This window comes from Centruroides sculpturatus, unplaced genomic scaffold (genome assembly GCF_000671375.1).
Source record: "Centruroides sculpturatus isolate CEXI.00-Female unplaced genomic scaffold, Cexi_2.0 scaffold490, whole genome shotgun sequence".
NCBI classification, from domain to species: domain Eukaryota; kingdom Metazoa; phylum Arthropoda; class Arachnida; order Scorpiones; family Buthidae; genus Centruroides; species Centruroides sculpturatus.
The window spans coordinates 442842-464640 of record NW_019384667.1 but is presented as its reverse complement, the minus strand read 5'-3'; the positions used below and the strand labels follow the sequence as shown (position 1 = coordinate 464640).

The window sequence follows — 21799 nt, the reverse complement described above, 5'->3', positions numbered from 1 at the left end:
ATAAATGCTTGTTTCCTGTTTATAATCACATATTAATTTCAGTTTTAATCTAGTATTTCAATACATTTGATCAGTTATACTTGATTTTTATCTAAACAAGTATATTAATTATTAATGTATCTATAAATGTAATTTATGGCAAATCCTTCAATTTTAAAAATTAATATTATAAACAACATTAACAATTTATTTCTTTATCCAATTTATTTCAAATTATTCCAAAATTAAGCTTTATAAATAAAAAATAATTATACTAATTGTTATTGCCCTAAAAAGCTAAATAATTCTGCTTTGTTCTGTAAATTTTAAATGAGTTAAAATAATGTTTTACATATGTTTATAGCTGAAAATAATCCAATAAAGAGCAAATATTTCCTCACAAACCGATACAAACAAATAATATATTAACTATTATTATTTACCATGTGATGTTATGAATAAATGTATCTATAAGAGAAATGTAATGTCATTAAAAATAAAAATGCTTTAAACTTTAAAGAATTTTGTTCAACAATAACTTGCTATTTCATTATTCTACATAAAACCAAACTCAATACACATTACTAATCAAATCATACAGCTTGAGGCCAATAAGAATCTGGCTGTATCATTTGATTATTTCATTATTCATTTTTTTTAATCCACATTTCAAAAGAATTCATAAATAATTTCGAAGATTCAATACTGCATCACTAAAAATTATTTTATAATGTAAAAAGTAAATTTATTTCTATTATAATATATTAAATGATTATAAACAATCATCACCACTAAACCCAATTACAAAGCTACACACCAACCAATGCCAAATATTATCAGGCTAGAGATCGGACCGAAGGTCTGGGTAGCATAATTGGCAATGCATTTGCATGGTACCCAGGAGTTGTGGGTTCGAGTCCCACTCTAGGCCGATTCTTTTCTTCCAGTAGTGCTAAATTATTTAATTAAAATTATAATTATTAAATTTATCAAGAGATGGCACCTAACATCTAACTCTAGTGCCAAATTGTCTTATAAATTATTATTATTATAGCCGTTTCTAGCCTGATAATATTCGGCATTGGTTGGTGTGTAGCTTTAAATGATTATTATGATAAAGTTTAAAGCAAAATTTTAACTGACAAAAAAATTCTGTTATTGTCAAATATAATTTTAACATGAAACTGTACAGGAAAGATAATAAAATCATCATGTCCAAAACTTAAGGACAGACAGCATTTGTACACAAATAGAGAGAACCAAAGACAAATGCAGACAGATACGACAGAACTGTACTACTCGATGTCTAACACAGGGAGATTTTACAAATGAAAGCAATAAAAAAGGTCTTTGGTGAGAAAAATATATACGGCTGTTGGACATAGGTGGAGAATGGATGGAAAGCGCTTACTTATACCCAGACAGATAGACCTGTCAGTAAAGAATATGTCCATCTTGAACTGAGACGCAGCACTTACAGACTTATGGCAAGCTCAAAACCAAGACTTCTAGATATCACCGTTAGTAATTGTGTTCATCTTTAAGTTTTAGACATGTGTGTAGAAGCCCATTTTTTCTATTTCTTTGGCTAAAACAGTCTCCTAATAGAGGCCCCCTATTATGATACTGTAATTTTATTATTAGAAGATTGATATTTTAATATACAGTAAACACCACATTTTAATTAAATTCAAGGTAAATACCAGTAAGTACTTTTTCTCTAACCATTTCTACAACTTTTTGCACTAGCATAAATCTATTGTGAAGCTATTTATAGTTACATGTAGGTGAGTGATGCAGTAATTTCGCCATAAAAACAGAATCGTGATCTAATGTTCTTCTATAAAGAGTTACCTTGAAACTAGAAAAGATATATAGTAAATAATAATCTTGTAACTCACGTTTTGGAAAATGTTTAAGCCCAGTAGGTTTCTAATAAGAGGAATTAGTATTTTCATCTTAGAAAGTAATATGAGAAAAATAAATCAAAACTTTGTTGTCAATAGGAAAATAAATATTTATAGTAACTCTATATAATAGCAAAGCTCAATCAATTATCCAAAAGTAACTTTGAATAATAATACGTTTTATTACTACTATTTTAAAAACAATTATTAAATGCTTGAAAAGGAACATTTTTAATATATTTAGTTTGTTAACTAAGAATACAATTATTTAACACCTCTCTTAGGTATTAAATAATTGCGTATTCTTGTACTGATTATTGTACTGATAATTAGCCATATAGTAATTCAAATAATGCTAGTTATTTGAATTACTATACGGCTATTGTCATAATTATGACAACAGCCAGATGGCTGAAAAGGTTAAGGCGTCAGTCTATCATTCTAGGAAGTCAGAATTAAATCCAAACAAGAAACTCCCTAAGAATCTGCCCTGGATACATCAAATTTTGCCCTTCACCACCTGGCTGAACCCATCCATAATGTGTACAGAAAAAGACCCTCTTAGTGCTCACAGGGAGAGAAAAAAATCTTTTTTCTGTAATTCATATTATCAGAGTTTATTATGCTTACTTCATTCAATATTATTCTTTCAAATTAAATTATAAAATATTATATATTTTTATATATATAAAAGATAGTTTTTCCTTGAATACTGACTTTGAATCTTATCAACCTAAATACAAATTTTCCCTTTTATTTAGTGATAATCTGAATGTAATTTTAATTGATCCAATAACAAATAATTTGAATTTATTAACTCTATAATCCAATAGTCCAATTAATGAATTATTTTAAAATGCTTGATTTTATATTAGGAATCAAAACATTATCAAAATAACATTTAACATATTTCAATAGACAAAAAAAATCTTGAAGATAAAATGTTCTCCTTTGTCTTATCAAATATGATAAAAAAACAGAAAATATTACATATATTTTTTTTACTTTTATTCAATTCTACTCAATTTTACAAGGCCTACACTTTAAAATTTTACACACACATGTACTCGTAANTCTGCATGGCAACTTATTCTCAAATTTAAATAAAGTTATCTCATCAAAATTTTTGAAAGTCACTTATTTTAATTTTTGTGAAAAATCATTAAGCATTCATGTAATTTTGCTGCAAATCCAGAAATTATACACTAAATACTACAGAGATGTTTCACCATTTTTCCAATTTACAAACATTTGCATATGAATTCAGTTCATTCTTTGAACTTGAGAAAATTAATAACAACACAAAATAAAAACAGCAAAATCATTTAAATTTTGTATATTAGAAACTTTATAACATCAGAAAACAGTTGAGCATTCATTATATTTCTTAGATTGGATGTGTAATTTGATTTTTAATATGAGAAGTTGTAAAATATTTCAATAATATTATTGTAAATTATATATTTATTACTTAAATAATGTCAAATTTAATAAATTTTAAATATTAAATATACATACAACAAGCAATTTATTATACGTATAAAAATATCTAAATATATATCTTATCGTAAAATACAAGAAAAAAAAGCCGAGATCATATTTAATTCTGTCACATTAATAAACAAACAAAGTAATTTTGCTCGCAAACTTAAACACAAAAGAAGAATCCTAACTGTCATGCCTAATTCTGATAATCTTTCGTATTTTTCAAAATGTTTAACGCAACTTATCATATCAATTAACTTTTAGAAATTTTATTATTTAAAATACAAAATTGCTTAAATATTTCTTTTAATTTTCGAAAAATTAACTTACTAACATTTTGAATAATGTACCGTACTTTCTAAGTAACACTTTATGATTCAGTAAAAACAAAACCTTTTCATGTTATTATATTAAGCAGAATCACGTAAATTAAGATAATTCAACAAGTTTTTATTAATTATATTAATATTAAAAATGTTCTCCTTTGTCTTATCAAATATGATAAAAAAACAGAAAATATTACATATATTTTTTTTACTTTTATTCAATTCTACTCAATTTTACAAGGCCTACACTTTAAAATTTTACACACACATGTACTCGTAAGATATTTAATAAAATAAACGCAATTAAATTTATATAAAAATGTTGCGTAGTAATTAAATTCATTTTTATAAACTATTAAATAAATTAATTTTGTACAATGGAATGTGAAGTGTGTTCACTTAGAAACTATACTGAAAGTAATTAATACTAAAAGTAACTAAACAATCAAGATAAACATAGTATAAACCAAGTTAATATAATGCTCTTCACAATTATATTGAAAAGAAAAGTGTGCTTAGCATATTCTTCATTCTTAGACCAAAAACAAGCTTGATACAGGTTTATAGAAGAGTATCATATAGCATTTTAGATAAATATAGTCAATAAGCTCACCAATACATGCAGTCAATAAGCTTTCCATACAAACATTTTTATGATTTTTAGAATTCATTTTCACTAAATTCAGAACTTACTTAATATATAACACAAGCCTATAAACACAGAAGTAAGTCAGAATTTATTGTTACACTAATAAATAAAACCAGAAGAGAAACAAGAACGAGTAATAATTCAATCCAAAACAAATGTGTGTAATATGACTAATGTAACTATGCAAATGTTTTCATTCAAACAAACAACAAAACACTGATAAGCTAATCAATCAAATCAACAAATAATCTAATAGATACTAAGTTTATGACTCACAAATCAAAACATTTCATCTGTTTTCACTGTTTTAACCATAATTTGTAAGCAATTTTTTAACTGTTATTTATTCACTTGATACATTATCTACCAATTGTAGTTTTTACTTTCTTTACGCGAATGCTCCTGATGTCGCCACAAAGTTTTTATTGACAACAATTCTCACTTAAACTAACCAGCAAACAGTTTTAATCAATTTATTCATTAACAAAAGACAATAAAATAAAATCTCCATTCACTTTTATTCAGCTGTAATTTCAAAACCGAAGCTAGCATTTTATATTTTTACCGGCAGGTTCTTATAGCATTACGAAGTGATCAATCTTATTCAATGCGATTATATATCAGTTTCAATACCTATTTCTATGATGAACTATTTCCTGCAGAAGGTCTAAGGTTATACCACACAAACTATAGTCATTTTGTTCCCATTTTATCTTCACTTCATTGATTTATAAATCAAATTCAACTTTTTAACATCCTAGTCCTATCAAATTTAGCCAGGTCAACTGATAAAATGATGATAAATATAGGTGAAATGAAATAAATTATTTTAAATTAAAATGAACTGGCAGCGACAATAAAAAATTCAGAAAGCAAATTCCCGAATATCTCGATAAATTTCTTGTAATTTAGGGAAAAATTACTGACTATATATATTTTAAATTTAGATAATTATCAACATTAATAATCAATCAAAAATTGTAGAAGAAATTAAATATCTATGATTAAATTATCAATATAATATTTTCACGTTTATTATTAAGCTTTTATCTGCATGGCAACTTATTCTCAAATTTAAATAAAGTTATCTCATCAAAATTTTTGAAAGTCACTTATTTTAATTTTTGTGAAAAATCATTAAGCATTCATGTAATTTTGCTGCAAATCCAGAAATTATACACTAAATACTACAGAGATGTTTCACCATTTTTCCAATTTACAAACATTTGCATATGAATTCAGTTCATTCTTTGAACTTGAGAAAATTAATAACAACACAAAATAAAAACAGCAAAATCATTTAAATTTTGTATATTAGAAACTTTATAACATCAGAAAACAGTTGAGCATTCATTATATTTCTTAGATTGGATGTGTAATTTGATTTTTAATATGAGAAGTTGTAAAATATTTCAATAATATTATTGTAAATTATATATTTATTACTTAAATAATGTCAAATTTAATAAATTTTAAATATTAAATATACATACAACAAGCAATTTATTATACGTATAAAAATATCTAAATATATATCTTATCGTAAAATACAAGAAAAAAAAGCCGAGATCATATTTAATTCTGTCACATTAATAAACAAACAAAGTAATTTTGCTCGCAAACTTAAACACAAAAGAAGAATCCTAACTGTCATGCCTAATTCTGATAATCTTTCGTATTTTTCAAAATGTTTAACGCAACTTATCATATCAATTAACTTTTAGAAATTTTATTATTTAAAATACAAAATTGCTTAAATATTTCTTTTAATTTTCGAAAAATTAACTTACTAACATTTTGAATAATGTACCGTACTTTCTAAGTAACACTTTATGATTCAATAAAAACAAAACCTTTTCATGTTATTATATTAAGCAGAATCACGTAAATTAAGATAATTCAACAAGTTTTTATTAATTATATTAATATTAATATAATATAAAGAATGTAAATGTGGGTTTAACAATATATTAAAGTTTCTTATTTGGCCACATTTTTATATAAAACATTATTTAATTTGACAGAAAATACAGCAAAAAGAGGGGAGAAAAAAACAATAATTGACATTAACTGTTTTCTTTATGAACATAAGTGATGTAGTATTTTTGTCAGAAAGCATATAATAAAAAATAAAATTACATCTTTATATTAAAAAAAAATTTTAATTTATATATAAAAGTTTTTTTTTAAAATGATTAAAAGTCATATGTAAAAGTCTGAATTATTTATGAAGTGTTTCAAATTGAATTTATTTTAATATATACTTAAAATTAAAAAAAATATATATAGTTAAAATGTATACAGTATTAATTTTTAAACATAAAATAACATTATTATAAAAATTATTTTTAATCAACAACAAAAATAAAAATGCAAAATAATTTAATTTTTAATAGAAGAGAAATAAAATTAAATACAGATTATNATTAAGTTTGTTTTGTAGTCAAAATTGAATGATTTAAACGAACTTGCACCATACAATTCGCTATGCTATCTTATATGATCGAATGAATATTTCAATAATTTATCTCTGAATATTAACACTAGAATAGTTTAAATATGTAAAATTCTTACATATATATTTATATATAACTTATAGCAAACTTCATCAATATTTAGATGTTTGGTCGAAATATTTGTAAATAAGGCCTACCGAAAATATTTTTAAGTTGATCAGTTTTTAAATAGAAAAAGAAGTCATCGAAACGGCACATCGTTCGTTAGCTACGAAACTTTTAATATGTTAATAACACCATAACAAGAGACGTTATTAATAAAAGCGATAATGCTATGCAGAAATTTGGAAATTCAAACATTAGTCCGAGTCATATATTTAGGATTTTAATCCTTTCCTGACAGCCGGCGACATACCGATGATGAAATTTTCTGATCGCGTTTCGAAGCTCATTTTAGAGATAAATAAAGATTAATTTCATCTTTATCAATCTTTATCCATTATAAGATAAGAAATTAATATTTGCAAATCTTTGATCAATTTGTCCACTCAACCAAATAACTTTTAAGGCAGATAGCAATTTATTAGAGAAAACTAAAGTGGCCACCAGAGTGCAAGTTTGTAAATAAATTCAGAAATGCATGATCAAGTATTTAAATTTAATGATAACCAATATTCTATAATTGAGTCGAGAGTTTGGTTTATGTATTATTATTATTTGCTTAATTCATGCAACATGCTTTAATTTAAAATGATTAGTTTCAAGTGGGCTTAGTTTATAAATAGTTTCATAGAAAATGAAAGAAAAAGAAGAATGTGTTAGAAAATGAGATATTAGACAAGAAAAGAAGAGTCTATAGATTATTTATTTTAAATTTCATTTTTGAGTTATATATAAAACGTAATTTAATAACGCAACGTTTTATAAATTTTAGCAGAATATCATTTTTTTCCCCCTTCGCTTATTTAATAAATTATGCATAATTTTATCTAATTTTTAATGGATAATTTTGTTATTAAACAAGAAAAAAAAAAAGCTTCCAATTTCTTTTTTAATTTTCTAAAATCATAAAAAAAAAAAAATTGAATTTTTAAAACCTCGTTGATAAAAAATAAATTTTTAAGCATCTTTAATTATCCATTTTCGTAATAACTAATTAAAAATTGAGATTGTTAAATCAATTATGAACAATTTTTATTGTGAAGTAATATTAGAAATAATTATTTTATTAGCACTGATAACATTAAATTCAATTTATAAAGAAATAAAAAAAAAACTATATATATTAAAGATTTGTTGTTATTTTATTAAAAACCTATATAAATTTTGGATCAGGAAATTAAGAAGGGATAAAAATTAAATCTGCCTGTAACCGTTAGTAATGATATAAAAGTGATCAATCAAATACATTATTTAGAATTTTCTCACATAATTAATTAATGCCTTCATGTAAATGAGATAAAAATAATGATTAGAAATGCCTCATGCTCTAAGGGGAAATAAATATATAATGATCAAAATGAGTGTTAAAAAGGATAAAAGACAGTTAAGATAAAAGGAATATTATACAGATAGAGAAAAAAAATAAAACACTTCACAATTAGAAATTAAGACAACATACTATTGTGACAGAAATGACATGGACACAAGTGACAGAATGAAATTTTACCTATTGATGGGGCAGATGTCTGAGTAAAACCACTAGATGACAACGAAGTTACAGCGTTGGAAGTTTCTGTAATTGGTGTAGACACAGAAGGAGGTGACATACTAGAATGTTGGGAAGAAGAGGGAGTACTGACTGCAGGAGGAAGCATAGGAGAATCATCCTGACTGGCATTAGGGGTGCCACAAGGTGCCGGAGTTGGTGTTGTTGGGGGTCCAGGCATGGAATTTGGTATCCCAGGTTGCTGTTGCATACTGTTATAACTTCCACTGTACATTTTTTGTTGTAAATGCTGCCGTAGATACATCGGTGAAGAACGCATACTAGCAGAATTTGCTGCCGCCACTATGGCGGCTTGAGCTGCTGCCTGTGCATTACCAGGTGGTAACATGGTGGATTTGGAGTACTGGCTAGGTGGAGGCATCATTCCATATCCGGTAGGACCGGCATATTGGGAATTCATAAAGCCAGCTGTAGTAGAAGCTGGGTAATTCTGTGTACCACTAGGAGGCAAACGAACTATCCCTGTCTGGGAAGGATAGTTAGGATTGTTCATGGGAGAAGGATAACTGTTCTGTCCTTGTGTCCCATACCCCTGTAAACCCATTGAGCTTTGAGGGCGAGGATAATTGCCTGGAAATTAAAACTGGTGTCTCAGTGAAACTATATGTGATGTGGATAAATGAGTTAACTATAGAATATTTCTAACTGATATTCATATTATATTTTAAAAATACAGATTCAATATTAATATCAATAATTAAATGAAGTTTTAAATAATAAAATTTATTACAAAATGGATCTAAAATGATTATATTATACTGTTTTTGTTTCTACTAAATAAAAAAAAAACACAGCAAATGCTAAAGTGAGAATTAATAATATTCAGTAGAAACTATACGAGTCAACAGTATGAATTTTTTGTATCATATTCTGAATTAACAATCTGATATCTTTGCATTAAAGCAAACATATAACTTTGTTTAGACATGCATTTTTATTTGCATAATAAAATTTATTCATTTTGAAAATTACACGATGAAGAAGAAGAAGAAAAAAAATAATAATAATAAACATAAAACTATAAATTTAAAATTAAAAAATAAATAAATAAATAAAAACTTTTTACCACTACTACTTTAATATTTAAATTATTAAAAGTAAATATACTGAAACTGTTTCTTAATCAGCTATTATATACCTTGAGGATAATGTCCTTGTTGAGAATATTGTCCTATAGGACCACTATTTCCCATAATCCCCTGATGAATTTTGTTTCCATAGAACTGCGTGGATGCCATTTGTTGATTATAATCTGAAAAATTTTATTTGAAAATGAATAAATCATAAAAGACTTAATATAAAATTCAACAGTGTTAAAAGATGTATGAACCACAACAAACATACATATTGTTTATGGGTTGTGCAATAAGTCACTAATACAGTAATCCTTCCATTTACGCAGTCTTCATTTATATGAATGCAGTTGTCAAATTTTTTTTTAATTTTACATAATCAACTTTATGGGAATAAATGAGAGTTACTTAAAAAAAGGTTTTTTTTTATTATTAACATCTTATATAGATGTAAATTAAAAAAAAACTGTAGTTAAAATCTTACTACTCAAGTAAAATACTGAGAACATAAAGCAGATCCTTATTTTAAACAGATTTCCATGGCTCAATTTACACACACTTTTCACAGAGCCAATCACTCGCACAAATGGAAGTATTATTGTATTTGGAAAAAAATAAAACCAAATCACTTTCAGAATGAAAAAGTTCGAGGAAGCATTTTGGGGAAAAATGTAAATTTAATTTGTTTGGTACAATAAATACGTAAGATCATAAATGTTCTTATTTCTGTAAACTCATAATAGGGCTTTGTAATTTTCTTAGTTTAGTATTTAAGATATCATTTAAACAGCTAAAGGTTTATGTTCTACTATAATATAGTGTTCGAATTTCGGAATGTGAGAACACAAAATTCTGGTTAAGTTACTTGTAATTTGGAATTTGAATTGTAAAGACCTAAAAAAGGGCATTGAACACATCTTAATTGTAGAATCAATAAATCTGCTTGAGTTTAACACGTGCGATTATTTCATTTACATTTGTATTTAAAATACATAAATAAACTGCTCACTTTGTGCTGCCATCTGTGTTGGAGTCATGTGACTTTGTCCATTATTATCTGATTGGCTAGATGATGGTCTGGGAGACATCGGAATGTTTGCTTGTTGGCCTATGATAATAACAAACATTTGAATTATTATTATTTTTTTACGCTTAATAAAGTCGAAATATTCTAATTCAAAGTATGAATTACAAATAATGTTATGTAACTGATTTATTAATGAATAAAATTACAAAAAACAGAATACATTTACTTTAAATTTTGTATTTATCCAAGTAATGAAAAATAAATTACATTAATTTGCCGATAGAAGAAAAAAGAAAACTAAATTGAATATTAAGTAATAATTTCATGAAATTAAAAATTAAAATTTTAATTACAAAAAGAAAAATAATTTTAAAAATTTATAGTTTCTTCGTTTTAGGGTTTAACAAACAACGCATATTAAAAAAATTAATATTTAAATATATATTTATTAATTTCTTTGTAACAAACATAACTGGACTTTTTTCTTAAAATAACTAAATCAAAAAAGCTAATTAAACTTCAATATATATTCGAGACAGTTTTTTTCGCAATTTTTTTTTATATTTGTTAATTTTTNTGATATAAAATTAATTATTTTAAAATTTAATAAAATTTCACGTGTAAAAAAAAATGCGTGCACACAAAACTCTATTTCCAAAAAAGGCTTTAAAAAAATATTAATTAATTTTTAAATAATTAATTTAAAATAAAAATTTCTGACTAATGCCAAATAGAACTAGATCAAAGCATTGTGTAAAAGATAGTAAACAAAAGAAAAGAGAAATGTAAACTCCTATTTCTGTAAGACACGAACAGAACTAGTTACATAATTATGAATAATTTGTAAGTTGACTGTAAGGTTGGAATAATTAATAAACTTAGTTATGCTTTCACAACTGCACTTTAATGATACAAGAAGATAGGGCTACTTAGAAGAATAAATGGAATCATTAAATAAATTAAATATACATTCAAACAGTCTCGTATTATATAGTTATAAAGACTAGTCAGGTGAAGAGTGTAAAGTATACCATTTAAATAAAGCGGCTAATTTTTTAAATAAAAAACCACTTGTCAATAAAGATGGACGACATTTACGTACATTATATGAAATTTTATCTTTTACTCGGTATAGATTATTTATTTAAACTGAAAAGACTGTAAATAATAATAATTTGAATATATTAAAATGTTTTTATAGTTTTATATATGACAAAAGAGAATGTAAAATCAAGTGTCATGTTGAAAAATCTAAAAATATCAGCTAAGTGTCATGTTCTGACAGTAATAAGATCTAATGATGGGTATAACATTTGCTATAAACATTTTAATCCAATTAAATATGCAGATAGACATCAAAATTTAAAAAGCATTTTGGTAATTACTTTATACAATCAATGAAACAAAAAGATAACCAGATATATAGATGCAAATATGACAAAAATTCAAAAATATTGGTTCTAACATCTGTACAGTTACTATTAAATATCAAACCATTTTAAAAGAGTTTCAATCATGCAAGCAATACTGAAACAGAAAACAGAAATATTTATTTTTTAGAAATGACATTAATTTATATAAAAAAAATTGTATAATGTTTCCTTGGATTTTTAAAGCTTTTACTCTTAAAAACAGCATCTTTTCCTTAAACGAAACAACCACGAAACGTGTTATATATTAAAACATATATTTCAAAATACACGCAAAATAACTAAACCTAAATCAACTTTCAATTTAATTTTACTAGACAATAAAAAGAATAAATAAAAGATGAAGACAGTCAGACTTTCGTTTACAAAAGTTTACTACATTCAGATAGAATATAAATAATAATAAAATTATATTCTTAAATAAATTTTATTAAAGATATATTAATTTTCTTTAGAAAACATATTTGTTGACTTTTACAATAAAAATAAATCAACAACAATGTAGTTATTACAGTCAAGCAGTCAACAATAACCAGTAAGCAGATTATCTGCGCCAGGGTTTAAGTACAATAATAGTGTAGAGAGCATTATTCTGGAAGATTTAAGTTGTTAAAAAATTTTAAAAAATGTAATTCTAAAGTTTGTACAAGGATTAAAAAACTTATATTCCGTATTCGTAAGACGAAAAGAAAGTATAATTAATATATTCGCATTTCAAAGTTAAAAAATCCATATGTCATTGTGCCAGTTTAAATTTTCAATCCATTAAAATAAATCAATCGAAGGTTCACTATATATTTCGTGCTAAGAGCCAATTATTGTACTTATAAATATCCCAAAACAATAAACAAACTTTGCTACTACTCAGTATAAACTGTAAAACAATCAATAAATAAATTGTTAAGCTTTACTGACTTTAAAATATCGTTACTGATATGAAAATGGAGAATTAAAGCCTTCATTTTTAAGAAAAGAATTAACAAACACATTATATAGACTACATTTGTCTTCAAAATAATTGGTAAATTTTTGTTTTCTCATTCTTACATTGATTATATTTTTAACAAACATTTGTAATTGGAAGATTTCCTCAAGAGGATCTGGCATGCTATAAAACAAATATTATACAATAAATCAGAAGCCTTCTCTAAATTAATACTGGAGAGATGTATATTTCTCAATATTAATTTAAAATTATTACACTTTTCAGTTTATTTATTAGTTAAATCAAATTATTTATAGCCTTAGAGACCGTACAACGTAATCATACTAAATTCATTACAAGAATGATTAATAATAAGCATAATTAATAAATTTAATTCGTAAATTAGAAAATTTTTTAAAAATTTTAATACGAGATTAGCTTTAGTTTAAAATATATTTAAAAATGCTGCAAAATATTAAAAACTTCTTCTTAAATATGCAAATTTTAAAGTCAACTCTGCCGATATAATATCATTTCGCCAAGGAAACAATTTTAAAAATATTTGTCCGACTAAAACTAAATAAACTTAATAGAATTAATCTTATTATTTATATTTTCTTAAATCTATTTAATTAAAAATACTATTATTATTATTTTTTTTCTTTATCATCTCCGCTTTTCATTGTTCATAATGCGAATGCACACAAACTGTATTTGGCAGCAAAATAAAATAACTCGTTCTTTCTTAACTTTCTCCTATCGCTAGTCGAGATAATTTAATTTTGACAGAGATAAATCCTGAAATAATTTAGTTAATTTTATTCTTAAATAGGAAAAAAACTTAATCAATAATGATGCTTTTTTTTTTTTCTTTGGAACTACATTTTGAAGGAATAATTTTATTTTAAAAAATTAAATGAAGTATAATAGTATATAATTTTCTAGCAATTAAATACTGATAATAATTGCCAAGGGCATGGAGCTGAAGTAAAACAAAAATAAAAAAAAATTAGCATGGATAATTACAAAAAAAAACTCTGTATCAACGGTACCACTGGAGACGTAAACTGTGCAGCATCTTTTCTAATGCAATAATTTTTTTTTTAAATATTCTAGAGTAGGATGTGATTGACCTATCTACAAGGTTGGTAAAACAAGTGACGTCACACATCACTCAAGAGAGATATCCTGTAAGAATTTCGGTTCTATCTTCAACAACCGGTCTTGTAAACTAGTCTTGCGGTGGGATGACAAATAAAACTTCCCCTATCGTTCCTTCCCACTCTTTCAAGGTCAATGTCAGGATAGCCTAGTGCATCAATAAATCTCCCGAACAGCTGTTTGTTGTGTCACAACTTTCTAGTATGAGAGGTGTGACCAGCCAAATGAGGTCAGGCTGGGGGAGGGCGGAAGGGAGACGTGGAGTCTACCAGTGTTAAAGGGGGAGAATGGGGGTTTCCCATCTCTTTAATGACATCATCGGTGGGTGTGAACACGCGACACCGTCACTCACGGAAACGGAGCGATGAGTAAGACACGTGCTGTTTCGCCTCTCCAAGACGATTTCAATATCATCATTGGCTGGATAAGACATAAGGTTGACGAAATATTCAAAATGAATTTAAACGGAATTAAGTTCGATCACTTACCTATGGCTGGAGACATGGAACGTGAACCAGTAGACGAAACTGATGGTGGTCTCAGAGGTTGACCCTGCGACGTGGGAGGAGTGCCAGGGGTCCTAGTCAAACCAGGAGTACTGGTGCCACCGCCCCCTCCACCAGGATCGTCATCCACACCACTAGCCACCTCCTAAAAGAAAAGAGAGGGGGAAAAACACCGTTAACGGTTTAAAAAAGCCGAAAAACTAAAACGTAAACGTAAAAAGCCCAGCGGGAATCACGAGTAAAAAAAACAAGCGAAAAACGAAAAAGAAAGAAAGAAAAAAAAACATCGCGCGGGGACGGGAGGGAAATTTAAAAATCGAAAAATGTCAAGAGCGTGCATCGATCGATACCCACAGCACGCCCACTTTAAAATAAAATAGAATCTGTTTCGCACGTGCTTTACATATTCCGAGCGTGGTGTATTGTAATCGATTGACATTTAAAAAGAAACGACCACTTACTACTGGAGTTCAAAGGCGACGAGCTGCCAACAGCAGAACCGACGCCACAGAGACCTTGCAGCGTTCGATCCCGTGTGCACGCCACCCCCACCTTTCCCCAGGTCAGAAAGAGCCAGTGCCTGGTCCAACACCAGTCGATAGAGCCTCCATGAATAACATTGCTGCGTGCAACGATGCAGCCAACCCAAGGCGAACAGCTAGGGGCTCTAGAAGTTCGTCAGCGCGGTCGGCTCAACGATACTTCCTGTTTTACAAACTAGTTACACACTCCTTTATTGCATCCGATGACTAAAAAATCGATTCCGACACGCTAACAATTCCTCCCCATTCTCGCGCTCCTCGTTATAAACTTCTAAGAGAGAAAGAGGAGGGAGGAAGAAGAGGAGGAGGAGGAGGGAGGAAGAAAGAAAATTTTTCCTCCCCCTTTTTTAAGTCGCCGCCTCGATACGAGAGCCGACAACTTCGACCAGTTGGCCCTTGTTTCAATAAAAACGACTGGATTTGCCGAGAGTTACAACACTGGCAAGTTCTACCAGGCTCGACCGAGATAACAGCACTCGCATTAACCGGACCCAACGCAGCGCGAACCGTCGCTAGGCAACCGCCCGACCGCACCACTGGCGAAGCGAGGGGAGGAGGAAGAAGAAGAAGCCGTCCCGACTTTTAAAAATAACGCACGGTTGTCGGTGGCGCCGCGCGGCGGGACGGAGAGAAACGGGGGAGGAGAAGAGAATAAAAAGAAAAAAAAATCGACTCGGGAAATCGAGTAAAATGTCATCACAGAGTAAGACGGGACGCTTTGGCATTTTGTATTGGAGTTAGTGAGGGAAGAGCGATTCTAGAATTGAACGCTGTCGGTCTGCCTGCTAGCGTCGGTCGGCACACCGTTCGGCGTAATGGAGCCGAGCCGGGCTTAGGTCTCCGTCACACAAACGAACGGCGATTTATCACGTGGCCTGTCAATACTCCGCCTTCTCTTAGACGCGGGGAACGTCTAGCCTCGCAGCCGGGCTCCTATCCAGTCGGAAACTTTATCTAGCCTCGCAGCCGGGCATCCTTCCACTCTGCCGTTCGCTTCTAACGACTGGGTGAAAGGTTATGTAAAATAGGACATTTGACTTTAAAACGTGTCAAAAGGTGTGGAAAAACAGATCTGGACAAAATAATTCAACGATCGTCCTCTTGTCACTTCTATCTGTTTCCTTATTCCCCCCCCGCCCGCCGTCCGGTGGGAAACGGGGGTTTACAATCTTCTCCACCCCTAGCTTACACAGGCGGCGTTGTCGTCGGATCGCGTTACTCGGCGGCGCTGGACAGGATCTCGTTGGCAGCGTACAGATACTGCACAGATCTCCGCGTATCAAAACATTCCCAGACGCGAAAATGACAGAAGAGCGTACGAGATCTTTAAAAAAAATACGCGTGCGCGCGCCGGAGAAAAACACTGGAAAAATTTTTTTAAAAAATTAAAAATCCAGGGGCATTACAATTATTTCAAATCTCGCACCGAGAAAGACCCGGAGGAGAAAAAAAAATGGAATAAAATAAAAAGGGTCACGCTGACTAATCTTACCCTGGGGGAGTTTTCGACACGCCTGACTGACACAGAACTACCGAAGTTGGAAAAATCGCACCAACTTCTGATAGAGGGGTAGGTGTATACGTATATATATATATAGTTAACGCATCTCTTTTCTATCCAACAGCGCCGATAGAAAAGGATTTGTTCACCGACCGATTGATGGTATAAAAGAGTGTTTACAGACCGATTTACTCCACTGATGGATAAGCAGATTAAAGGTCTCCATGTTTATTATACTGTTAGACTCCGCCCGAGGAAATGACATCGAAACTGATCCCCGGTTCCGTTTTCGGAGCGACAGAACGAAATTTCCGACGCGATAGGAGGTACTCCGGATGTGGAAAAACCGATTTTCCGAGTAGGTTATGTGAGATGCTTCTGTTATTACTGACTTTACGATAACGTGTTATTTGCAAGGAGCAAGAGGGAAGGAGGAGGAGGGAAAAAAATCCAAAAAAACGGCACAGAAATGAATAACGCATCCAATTTTATACAAGCTTTAACATTTTAATAAAAATGTTTCCATTCTTCGCTCACGCTGCCTTGATTTATATCTGTATTATCTAGAGAGAGAGAAAGAGAGAGACGGGGGAAACTAGAATACATTTGCACAACCGGACGAGTTTAAACGGTGGCTTATAAATTTCGCCGGTCGTCGCGCGCGCCCGCCACGCGACGCGACGCGACGCGACGACCGGCGAACATTTTACCGCCGTTATCTTTTTTTTTTTTTTTTTTTTTTTTTTTTTTTTTTTAAATAATTAAATCTAAAGTCGGACGTTTCGGGACATAACGCGCTCGGCTTACGCAACTTTTGCAACCTCTCCAGATTTATATTTTAAAAGAGTTTAGGCAAGGAAAACGCTAAATTAAAAGTTTCTCGTCGCGTCACTTTACCGTCTTGATGCGCCCGCGCTCCGCCAAGTAGAAATAAATAACAAGTTGGCGCTTTGGAGGAGTTTCAGCAACATTTTTTTTATTTTTATTTTCCTTCTCTCCCCTCTCCGCCGCTCGCAACTTATCCGAAACTTTATTGACTCATCGATTGGCCGCTCGATCATTCTAAATCGGGCATAAACATTGTATGCGAAAGCGACGACGTCATTTATTCGTTACGCTCTCCGTTTTAAATAAGATTATACAGAAAACCATTTACGGTACTTTTATAGCTATGCGCCACCGCAAATTTAATTATTAGCAACGTTAACCGACGGGGGGAAGGAGCTATGCAAAGAATGTTGCCTACTTTACTCCCCCAGACCAAAAATCACAATGGCTCCACGCTCGGATCGGGTAAAAAAATATGGAGAAATTTCGCGCGCGGGAATGATTAAAACGTGAGGGATTATTCCTGACTGTTATATAACAGAGAGAAAGTATTGTGGCCCCCAAGATTTTTGGAGTCGGGAACCGTCAAACATCGGGAAACGAAGACAAAGTTGGTGCGCGAGAGGACACGATTTTTCACCACTTTGAGAAGCTTAATAACTCTTGCGCCTCTTGTCGAAAATTTCTGAAATTTTGCAGGGAGGTTTGCGTATTAGGGTGAAATGTATATAGAAATTTTCAGGAAAATCGGACCAACGGTTCGGGAGACACGGCTCCTCCCACCCCCTTAACGTCTCCCGAACCAATCCGAAGACTTTAATAAAGGTAACGGTAGCAATCATTAGAGATGAAACAAAGTAAAGAATGCCGGTGAAGTCAACAACGTTGCCAGGTTTTTATTAAAAGTTTCGCCGGTACTACTGAAAGCAACCGATTTAATTACCGATAAGCATCACACTAAAAAACACGCGAGATAAAACCTTATAAAGAAACAATAAAGGCGAGCTAACACCCACGCTTGTTTAGTTCCCGTCGACTAAACTCGTGTTTGGAGAAGTTTTATATAGATCAAAATACACACATCTGAATTTGGCCCACGCGCCAAATTTCCCAGCTCTTACACGTTGGTTCGGATACGTCAGGAAAGGTAAACACTTAGCACGCTTCCGAGCAAAAATCCCAGAAAAGATAAAAATTCTTCTTATTTTTATGAGATTCCGTACCACAAAACTAACCGGGGGAGAAGGAAACGAAATAAAAAAAAAAAAAAAGTTGCCGGCGATGTAATAAAGATTTCTAGCCCTCAGAGACCGCGCTAAGCCACAAAAACATCATACAAAATTAATAACATTTAAGACTGATGACAATTATGTAACATTCCAAAACTCATTCCTCAGCTGAATGGTTATTCTGTCTACCAGGCCCACGTTAAAGAAAAGGAAAAGAAGTAGAAGAAGAAGAAGAAAAAGTAAAAAGATTTCTCTCCCCCTCCTAGTTATTTTGCTTGGTGCGGCTCTTAAAAATTAATTTAATTTACATGATCTACATTATTCTTTTTCTCCTTTTTTTTAAAAGCATTCGAGTACATAAGGAAAAAGAAAGGGGGAAAACTATGACTAAAATCAATGAGATGAAGTAGAGAGAATAATCATTTTCATTTTGAATTTCTATTCTGGAGTGACATAATAAATTATTTTTCTGATTGCAAAACTTGAACTCATTAAAAAGAGCCTCTTTTTTTTACATGTTTTATTATTGGAATCTTCGAAGCTTATCAAAAAATAATAATAATGATAATAAATCAATAGATTCCATATTTTTACTAGCGGGAAAAAGTTATTCTATTACCTATCTGTAGCGCAATTTATTATTATTACTACCACCACTTGCAGTACTATAAACTGGGATGTAATAATACCGAAGGGAGGCATAAGGTTTTAAACCATCTTCTTTCTTTTAAGGACTGTTAAATGACTAGAAATTGGAGAAAAACTCCTAAAAGGTTATTGCCCCCGTGGTGCAATCCCCATCGCTTTAGTGGGTACTTTCTGACCTATTTCGTTCCATTCTGAGAAAATGCGTGGAGAGGACCGGTGGCTAGATACTTTTAAATACAATATGCATTCAATTTAAATTATTATGGAGGTATTTATATATATATAACTAGAAGAGTTGCTCCAGCTTTTGAGGGGTGGAATTGGCAGGGTTGGGTTGGTAGGTGATGATAAAAACAATGGTCTTAGTACATTTATCAACCGAATATTTACAATAAACATTCTCTTAAGCCCAATAAATGATTTGCTTGGGCTTAACAGGTGGACTTTAGGGATGTATTTTTATTTTTTTTTTGGAAACTATAAGCAATGCTTATCATTACATAGNTTTCCTTTTATACAAGATAAATCTTTAGATTTATTTAATGTATGAAAGTTTAAAAAGTCAATTTATATTCAGAAAAATTTTTACTATACAAAATCAAAATTTAGTTCCTTAAAAAAATGTAAATAATACTATTTGTTTATTTGATTAAAACATAGAAAGTTGACATTTAAAGACAGTAAATATAATATAGAAGAGTATTTTTAGAGCAGAATATAGAGCTATCCATTATATGTGATCATTAGAAAAGGGAAATCAGATCAAATTTCTTAATGTTCTAAAACAGACCTAAGATATCATGTGATATATACATATCATATAACATTTAAGTAATTTATATAATGATTGTAAACTTTTTTACTGAAAAAAATATTGGAGCTTGGAAATAAAATAGTAAACTATTCTATAATGTATAATAATAATGTTGAGTCATTATATATTGATTTTCAGCAAGTAAATAGAATGATTCACTACTTTTTGAGAGAGATTTAAAACAAATTTACCATCTGTAATACTAAAAGAGACAAACTATTATTCATTGCTCATTGTTTTTATTTACTAACATAGATTCTTTTAGTTAAAATTTATTGTCATCCTCATCTGAGTTCTCACAGAAGACCATTTACATTATTAAAAAATTTTCATGAAAGTGATTTAAAATAGAAATTCTCCTAAGTGTAATATAATATAATTTTTGCTTTGAAAAAATGGAAATAAAAATTTAATTTCTATTTTTAATGAATAAAAGTAGAGTAAAGAAGTGTTAATTCAAACAAGGACAAAAATTTTAAAATTAATTTTTATATATTTTATTCATTCATTCTCTTAAACAAAACATTTATTTACACGTTAATGAATGAATTGTAAACTACTACTCTTAAACTGAGTGTTTTTGTTTTTTTTAAATATATAAATGCTATAAAAATAGATACTTTATATTTGTTTACTATTATGAACTGTATTATATTGCAAGGTACAACGATAAAACATTATGTCTGTCTGTTGAATATTATTAAAATAAAATAAGATAAATTAATCTCTAATTGATTTTGTTATCTTATTTATTACAAATAAAAAGGCCATTCATATAAATTTTATTGATATTAAATTTGATATTTTATAGTTTATTCATACTGTATACACTTTCATTTCCTAAATACAATGTAACGTAAATCAAATTTAAGACTATAAAATCTCGAAATACTGTATTTGGATTTCTCAGAATAATGTATAACAATGCATGTGATTGTGATGTAATATTGGTCTTATAATTAATTAATATTAAAGTAGAAACATAAAAACATCAGAACAAATAAAAGAATACAAAAGTTTAATATACTTTGAAATAAGTGGAAACGTCTAGGCATCTCGCCTAGACATTTCAGAAATAAAGAAGTTAAAGATAGATAAAAATATTACAAAAGAATTCATATAATGAAAAAGAAACAGGAAAAGATAGAGAAAAAGGGAATAGAGATTTAATTAGAACAGCAAGAAAAATAAGAACAAGAGAGGAATTGTATTGAATGAAAGAAGCCTATGATATGCAATATATCAGAAGGTTCAGGAACAACAATATTGCTGGAATCTATTTTCATTCTACAAAAATTGATTTAAGTTTACTAAGAATTCAGAGATGTCTATTTATGTGATAAAACTCCAAAACATACAAATAGTGGTTACCACAGTTTCAATATTCTTTTTCACTTTCTCAAATTTGTAATGTATAGGGATAGCCAAAAGGGAAGAAAAAGGAGCAAACTGTTCTAGGTCCCAAGAAATTAGGGTATCTACACAATTTTTTGTTTACTTCCTTTAATATAATAATTTAATACGCTTTTCTTTCCCAATATGTATTTTGCCCCTAGTCCTCATCATCATCTGGGAAACCCTGGT

General features: G+C 29.6%; 1 protein-coding gene across 11 annotated transcripts in view; it reads right to left on the bottom strand.

The window, feature by feature from the left end:
- The window catches only part of LOC111626671 (AT-rich interactive domain-containing protein 1B-like), a 162764-nt gene that overhangs the window by 49880 nt on the left and 91085 nt on the right, over positions 1 to 21799 (bottom strand). For 9 of the 11 annotated variants that reach the window (XM_023370136.1, XM_023370138.1, XM_023370139.1 and 6 more), the window contains exons 4-7: positions 14636 to 14798; positions 10614 to 10712; positions 9670 to 9783; positions 8472 to 9101 (exon numbers count right to left, since the gene is read on the bottom strand). In XM_023370136.1, the coding sequence (XP_023225904.1) occupies positions 8472 to 9101; positions 9670 to 9783; positions 10614 to 10712; positions 14636 to 14798 (1006 nt within the window). Of the gene's footprint in view, positions 1 to 8471; positions 9102 to 9669; positions 9784 to 10613; positions 10713 to 14635; positions 14799 to 15114; positions 16489 to 21799 lie in introns of those variants that run through there. The other 2 variants (XM_023370147.1, XM_023370145.1) reach the window with 2 other exon arrangements.